Source organism: Azolla caroliniana, unplaced genomic scaffold, assembly GCF_043228905.1.
Source record: "Azolla caroliniana isolate FFs.n. ecotype wild unplaced genomic scaffold, voAzoCaro1.0.p SCAF_11, whole genome shotgun sequence".
Lineage (NCBI taxonomy): Eukaryota > Viridiplantae > Streptophyta > Polypodiopsida > Salviniales > Salviniaceae > Azolla > Azolla caroliniana.
In genome coordinates this window covers 555,770-563,907 of record NW_028230446.1, presented here as the reverse complement: position 1 = coordinate 563,907, position 8,138 = coordinate 555,770, and the positions used below count along the sequence as shown (strand labels likewise).

At 39.8% G+C, this 8,138-nt stretch overlaps 1 protein-coding gene across 1 annotated transcript; it reads left to right on the top strand.

Annotated features, from left to right (window-relative positions):
- The first annotated feature begins 4,376 nt into the window (after window positions 1-4,376).
- Window positions 4,377-6,534, top strand: LOC147857498 (putative lactoylglutathione lyase, chloroplastic). Its single transcript, XM_087327456.1, has 8 exons — window positions 4,377-4,538; window positions 4,894-5,018; window positions 5,099-5,163; window positions 5,422-5,634; window positions 5,718-5,765; window positions 5,873-5,983; window positions 6,118-6,258; window positions 6,348-6,534. The coding sequence occupies exons 1-8, from the start codon at window positions 4,435-4,437 to the stop codon at window positions 6,387-6,389; spliced, it is 849 nt and encodes a 282-aa protein (XP_087183582.1). The 5' UTR covers window positions 4,377-4,434; the 3' UTR covers window positions 6,390-6,534.
- The last annotated feature ends 1,604 nt before the right edge of the window (window positions 6,535-8,138 follow it).

Below are 8,138 nucleotides of genomic sequence, written 5' to 3'. Positions count from 1 at the left end.
CCAATGGACACAAATACATATAGGACCATTATGATAGGTCATACGCTCGCTAAACTATATGGTGCGGTAAAGGAAGTGGAGCTCAACGATTATATGGAAACATTAAGTCTTCGAGCACCTGATTAGGCTGGCTTTAGATGAGCCTTCTCCACTATTGACCATATCTTCACACTTAGGTGCTTAATTGACCAGACAAAAGCTCGTAAGAAGAAACTATATTGTTGCTTTGTGGACTTCCGCAAAGCCTTTGACACAATTCCTAGGGAGAAGTTGTTTGATAGACTTAAGAGCTTGGAGATACCAAATTACATGATCTGGGCCATTTATGCCCTATACGAGGAAGTCTCTGGGTGCATAAGATGCCCAGGTGGCCTATCCGATTGTTTCACTAGCACCATTGGTGTAAAACAGGGTTTCCCCCTATCACCGACTCTTTTTGGGATCTACATTGATAAGATAACTGATTTTATTGCTCGTAAGGGAGGCAAGGCAATAGTTATTGGGGATATGCAAATTAGTTTCTTACTCTACGCAGATGACATTGTCTTGCTCTCGGAGGCGGAACATGACCTACAAAAGCATCTTAATGCCCTAGATGACTTTTGTACACAACGAGGACTGGTAGTGAATCTAGCAAAAACTAAAGTCCTTATCTTTCATACATCGTCCCAAGTTAGGAGTAAATGTCACTTAATCCTCTCTCATAAACTAGTTGAGGTAGTTGGATCATATGTATACTTGGGAGTCACTTTTAGTGCTCGCTCAAGTAAATTTTCGATGACCCAGGCAGCCAAAGATAGGCTAACGAGAGGGTATGCATCCCTCTCACTCTTAGAGAGACAATGCCACCAGGCATACTTTCAAGAGCCATGGACTAAGGGATGGCTTTTCGACTCATTAGTGACCCCTTCCCTCATGTATGCATCAGTAGTATGGGCTCCAGGTCTACCATCTTTCATGTGGACGCAATTAGAGAGACCTTTGGTGACGATGTTATCACGTCAACTCTGAAGCAAATTGACAGTACCACGTGACATTATTAGAGCAGAGTTCAATTTGCCCCCGATGTTAGTAGAAGCACAGTTTCAAGTGGTAGTTTTTATTCATCGGATACATAGACAACCACAAGATAGGATATCCCGTTGAGCCTTTGAGGCATCCTGATCCCTACATGCGTATGGAGACACTAGCTCTTGGTATAGCACTGTGGTGAGTTGGTTACTTGCAAACGGCATAGACATTAATAACCTACCCCCCCTTAAGTACAACCATGGGACTGATCAAACTCTAATATCTCATGAAGATCGTAATAAAGTGATACACCAAGAAATATGGCAAATTTACACTCGATATAAATGGATCACCCCATGAGAGCCACTCCCATCTAAAATGTTGTACTATAAGGAACACTTATTGCACTTCTCTCAGTTAGGTTTTATTACACGACCAAGATATCTAGATACATTCTTATCAAATGCACTAAGGGTGCCCATTGGAGAACTTAGGATATCATCTCACCAACTTGAGATTGAGAATGGTCGGGGGCTAATAGAGTCCCTAGAGAGGAAAGGCTATGTAGGTTGTGCCACATAGAGATAGAGGATGATTATCACTTCACATGCAAGTGCCCAACTTATACTGAGATAGGGCCGAGATACAAGTGGAATGCCAAGACATATTAGGACCCTCTCCAAACTATTAGATACCCCCGGATGTAAAGAGACTAGGTAGGTATATCTTAGAGCTAAAACAATATAGGGAGAATAAATTACAAAGTGTTAACCATAACCCTTTTACTATTCACCAACTTGTAAATAGTGTAATTTTTCAGGAACAAGGGGAGACAATGAATGTGGATACACTTAAGCCGCTCGGCCTCTCTCTTGAGGAAGCCGAAATGCAAAGAACAACCAAATGTCCTCGAATGTTGGGCTTCAAAACAAGTCAACACGGAGTAGAAAGGATTAAGAAGATAAGGGAATGTGAGCTACGTTGACTAGAAGCTATGGTTGGGGTACCTTTTACATTGGGGTCACTGGCCACATCCACATCGAAACCCTTTGACCTCCTGCTTCTCTTCAAGAGACTTGGATGGAAATGAAATTAGGCCTAGTATAACATCATTTTCATTGTAGAACATGTTTGTTATTTTACTAGAACTATTTAGCTTAAAACTCTATTTTTATTTTTTACTTTCGATGAATGGGTAAATATTCCATTTTTTGTTGTAAACCATTTGGCTCATGGGCCAATTTTGGCCTTAGAAGACGTTTATATATCTTTCTTTCTTTCTCTCTCTCAAACACGGAAGCATTATGCATATTCCAATTGTGTTGTAATCCCCAATAATGTAAAAATTGGAACAATATCTCTATCACATCATTTCAACCATTTTGAACATACTGAGAAAAAACCCATTGTTGAGGTCTCAAATAACAATGGGTTAAAACTTGCCAAACGTTCGATAAATACTCCCAAATGGTACACGATATAAGATATTTAATGAACCTATGTGTACTGTCCTCTAATGGAATGGTGCAAAAGAAACAAGTGTCTAACCTTAGTCTTCATCTCACTAAGGCTGAACTTAATGGGAGCCCACCAATCATGACTCTCCATATAAATACCATTACACGAAATGGTAGATGGGAATGCCAACCACGTCGTAATATTTCCCACCACCTTGCATTCAACTTACATGCATTCCATACCTTTTCTGCTTTAGATGATATCCAATATAATGACGTCATTGCATGATGCAATATATATGTAGTGATTTGTAACAAGCGTGTACCATCCTGTAACCACTAATCCACCCAAGGTAATATTTCTCCCTCTCTCCCCCCCTTTCTCTCTCTCTCTCTCTCTCTCTCTCTCTCTCTCTCTCTCTCTCTCTCTCTCTCGATGAAAACACACTTGATTATATTAAAAAATGTGTGTAAAAAACACCACTTAAATGGGTGTGATAATGGAATATGGTCACCCACTAACTACACTACATGGGTAGTGGACCATGTTGAATTGCCAATAGGCAAGACGAACACTACACACACACACGCACGCGCGCACACACACACACACACACACACACACACACACTCTCTCTCTCTCTCATAGCTGGTCTCATTTAGATGCTCAAAAGACATTTCTCTATCGCGCTCCTAATGACCAGACTATTTTAAATTTGAATGTCTCCTCTCCCTCCACCAAAGCTGAAGCCAAACTTGAAAAGCACCTCCATCCCCCTCTTTCTCTTCATCTTTTTTATTCCGTTGTTCATATCATAGTATGTAATATACTCGAATGCATTGGCAAACATTCCTTTTCATACGAATGAAAAATACGAATGCGTATGTTATAAGGTATAAAAGAAATTGTACCTTAAAAGAAATTTTACCTTATAACAAATAATGAATACAAAAGTATGGTAGTTACCATACTTCGAGGGTGTTTACCATACTCGAATGCGAATGCGAATGCGAATTTACGTATGGTTCATATTATTATTAGGTTCATGTTGTGTCAGAATTAGGTCCAGATTCAAAGCACCATTCATTCTCAAAGCACAAAAAAAGAAGAGAAGTTCCAAAAGGATTTTGAGGGAGCGTGCGTGTATCACGTGACATACATCTCTCTCTCTCTCTCTCTCTCTCTCGCATTCATTCTTTCATTCATTCATTTCATGTCATGTCTCTGTGTATATATTTAATAAACTCCTTCGCTTTCCTACCTAAAACCCTACCCTAACCTGCTCTCACTCTCTGTCTGTCTGTCTGTCTGTCTGTGCGCGCGTCGCGTGAGCTGCTCGTGCATTCATCGCGTGATCCTGCCCGGCCTGCCTCCTCATAAAATTCCTGCACCTCGTCTCCTTCACCTGTGCACAAGTCGCAGCACACAATTCAGGTGTGTTATAATCGGTTGATTTTGTAGACTGTAGTAGGTCTGCCATTGCTACATTCTGTTGATTATATATATAACTCTATTCTACTGTTCCGTCTCCTTATGCCTTTGCGTGCGTGTTTTGGTTTGTTATCAGAAAAAGTCGGATGTAAAATAAAAGTGAACTCCTTCCTTTCCTTGTCTCCATGTTGCGTGAATCTCTGTAATTACCATATTTACAGTAGCTCTCAGTCCAGGCCAACGTTTCGCTCTCATTCAAATCCCCAATTACTAGAAATCTTCCAAAAAAGTGCGACAAACGTTTTAGTTAGTTTAGTTCAAGTTTTTCTTTCTACTGATGTAGTGATATTTAAAAGATAGAAATCTTGAACAGGTAACGTTGCAATCTCACCGTATCCGTTTCTGAAACATCAATACTTTAGAGCTGTAATTTCGAGGCTCTTACACAATGTCCACACATTTCCTTTGTGAGGATCACCTTATTGCATTGTGTTTTTCTTTTCCAGGATTGTCTTCTCCAGCTAATTTCCTGTCATGGCATCAGAATCCATTCAAGATATTCTGGAATGGGCTGAAACTGACAACAAGAGATTCCTGCACGTAGTGTATCGCGTTGGTGACTTGGAAAAAACTATCAAGTTAGCAAATCTACTTGCTCTTTGCATTTGTGATGAATGGTATTTGTATTTTTTAGATGATTTCCATTTACCCATAGCAGAGGGGGTTCTCATACAAGGCATCCCTTGCATCATGATATGCAAACATGGTAAAAGCTAGGCATAATTGGATGTTGAAATCAAATCATAATTTTTGGAAATGGAGACATTGGCTAGAGTCAGAAACACTTACTATAAAAGCAAAAAAATGTACCATGTTTTTTTCTCACTTGGCGTCATGAGTTTGAGTTTCTAATTTGAAATCTTTGGCCACCATAGTATTTATATTTTCCTTATCATTTTTCTTTGTGAAATGTTTACAACCATCTTGTGTAAGGTTTTACACGGAAAGCCTGGGTATGAAACTTCTACGTTCACGTGACATACCTGCAGAGAAGTATACTAATGCCTTCCTTGGATATGGTTCTGAGGAAACTCATTTCGTAATTGAGCTTACATACAGTAAGAATTTTCAAAATTATCGCATTTGTGAACATGTTGCATGGTTGCAAGGTTAACATGGCGCCGGGGGTTTCTTGCAGATTATGGTGTGGACAAATACAATTTGGGCACAGCTTTTGGCCATTTTGGAATAGCTGTAGAGGATGTAAGTGCTACCAGATTCGGTTGTTAGGTTGTTTATAGTAGTGGGCAAAACACCCACATACCTATTCACTTGTTTAGAGTTTTTACTAGAATATCCTTGAGTTTCTAAAAATCACTAGAATACTACACCTTTGTAGAAGTAAATGCTGTGATGAAGAAGGTTAGTCCTCCACAACTTGAAAAACATTAGGGTAGATATGGGCATTTTTGTGTTATCTACATTTTATTTCCAACATCTCCTGGTGGCCTCATTGGACAGGTTCATGCATCCGTAGAGTTGATAAAGTCGAAAGGTGGGAAAATCACAAAAGAACCTGGCTCAGTGGAGGGAGTAGATAAGTTGATCGCATTTGCGGAGGATCCGGATGGTTACACATTTGCACTTATCCAAAACGGCCCCACAAAGGATCCATTCACCTTGGTTAATCTGAGAGTTGGAGATCTCGATCGGGCTATAAGGTTCTATGAAAAGGTTTGAGAGGGTGTCTTTTGTGCATCAGTTGTGATATTGTTGTGATGGATCTATAAATGAACTTTCCATGTTTGTTTCTTAAGGCTTTTGGGTTGAAGCTGTTCCGCACTATAGATAATCCTGAGAAGAAGGTATAATGGTCGATAGCAAGTTTGTTTTCTCTGCCCTTTTTTTAATGATAACGATACACCTTATGCCTTTGGTATGTTTTGACAAAATTTGTATTTCATTTTGTCAGCATACTGTGGCCCTTCTGGGATATGGCATCGATGAAACAGATGGTCCAGTTTTGGAGCTGGCTTACAATTATGGGGTGACTGAATATGATAAAGGAAATGCATATGCTCAGGTTGGTTAAAAATGATCTCTTCCTTCGGTGTGGCATTGCGTGCGATCCATCAGTAATTTGTCGTAATCATCTTAATGTTTTGCAGTAATTCTCTATTTTGTAATAATCCTGTATTCTATTCTTTTGTTGGCCAGATTGCTATTGGAACAGATGATGTCTACAACACAGCAAAGCTTCTAAAAGAGTTTGGAGGCAAAGTGACAAGAGAACCAGGACCAATTCCAGGCATCAACACCAAGATAACTGCTGTGCTTGATCCAGATGGCTGGAAGACTGTAAGTTGGATCAGCATAATCCTTAAATAGAGTTTCTTAGTATTGACAGTGGATGATTGAGTTGACATCTGTTTGTGGTATTTATTCAGGTGTTCGTTGATAATGCTGATTTCCTCAAGGAACTGGAGTAAGGTTTTGCAGTACACACTTCCTTTCTAACATGCACTCTGACCATGGTGTCTGTACTTCCTGGGTTAGGAACACGATCCTTTATTTTGAATACATTGAACACAATTGGCTAATTATACAATTTCAGGCATAAGTCCTGATTTTTGAGATTGTGGAGAACGATATTTGGTCTTTTGTTTCTTCATTGCATGTGTGGATTGACTAATTATATAATTTCAGGCATAAATCCTGATTTTTGAGATTGTGGATATCGAAATTTGGTCTTTTTTTTCTTCATTGCATGTGTGGTGCTTGATTTCCTGGGATCCCCTTCCATCTTCCATCTGTGCTTGGGTGATCAATAGAATTAATTTTGCTCAAGTCACCTCAATTGGATTTCTCATTGTTGTGTTGTGCCAGAAACTGTAGCTAGAAATTGTGGAAAAAAGCATCAACCACAAGTTTACTTAAGCTGCCATGCTCTGCATGTTGTTTAAAGTTGTTAACATAATGAGAGCTTTAAAACCTCGAATGTGAAGAACTGCTTGTCACACTTTCCAGATGAAAGTAGGCCGTGTAAATTTGTGTTAGGATATTCAGCTATTGTTGTGCTTGCTATGCTTAATGAAACTATGGATGGTTTGATTTGACAAACATGTAACGATTGGTGACTTTCTCATCAAGCTTACTTCTCACTTGACTTGTTTCATGAGTTCAACCAAAAACTTTCAAACTAATTGTGTTTGGTCATCACTTAACCAAACAATAATTCGCATGATGTATTATTACCAGTCACATATGTGGGCATTTAGTTTATTAATGTGAAAACTTCTTAGGCATATTCATGTCAAACATCATCATGGCCTCTTGTGTTAATATATGCCAAATTGTTTTTGTTCATCTACAATGTACATCATTCCATTCAAGGGTATATCTAGGAGTTACTTGCCTCAACATACCATTTTGCGTTAGATATGAAATATATTGTACTTACATATTGTTACCGATTAGGAACACTTGTCTACGCTCAGTCCTTCGAGGTAGACACCAAGGTGATTGCGTTGCGCGGAAGGGTAATCGTAGGTCATGAGCGGATATCTTAGCGTATCCTATAGTGTAAGGGGGAAGAGATGGCTACAACCAACTCCTTAGTGCACAAACTGCGTGCGTACGTTACGCTTAGCTACGATACTTATGAATGGAGCAGACAGCAGTAAATGAAAACTAAACAGACACAATACTTCAGAGAAGATAGTATTCTATTCCAATCAAAAAGGCCTTTCACTCTCCAAAATTACATGCACCCTTTAACATAGGATTTCTACTGTTTATATACACATGCTATACACATGTTGCTCAGTCACTCACACCACTTGCGTGAGCCGTTACATTCTTTCCAAACGTTTCGTAATATATATTTTTATATTATACGCTCCTTGTCCTTCGGTTACTCTTCTGGCGGACAACACCTAGCATGCTTGTGGGACAGTGCCATGGCACGTCGGACCCACCCTTCTATTCGTCCTCCAAAATATCCAAAATGGTCGGTTCTAGGTGTTGGCTGTGGTCCGGACCTAGTGTTGTGTTCATAGGCGAAGTTCATCCGTACATCTTCCTCATGTTTGGTCGTCGTGGGGGGTCCCATGTCGTTAATGTTCATTGGCACCTCCTCCAATTGTTGCGCATCCTGCACTCTTTCGGTTGCCATGGGGGTACTCGTGTCGGCACCTTCTGTTTGGGTAGTTGGACCTGTCCTGCCTAGCTCATCTCTT

What these genes read in the sequence shown, in the direction of transcription:
- LOC147857498 (XM_087327456.1), top strand. Translation starts at nt 4,435, where the DNA reads ATGGCATCAGAATCCATTCAAGATATTCTGGAATGGGCTGAAACTGAC. An exon ending in GACTTGGAAAAAACTATCAA is followed by an intron (nt 4,539 to 4,893) that starts GTTAGCAAATCT and finishes ATCTTGTGTAAG; the next exon opens with GTTTTACACGGAAAGCCTGG. An exon ending in TAGATAATCCTGAGAAGAAG is followed by an intron (nt 5,766 to 5,872) that starts GTATAATGGTCG and finishes TCATTTTGTCAG; the next exon opens with CATACTGTGGCCCTTCTGGG.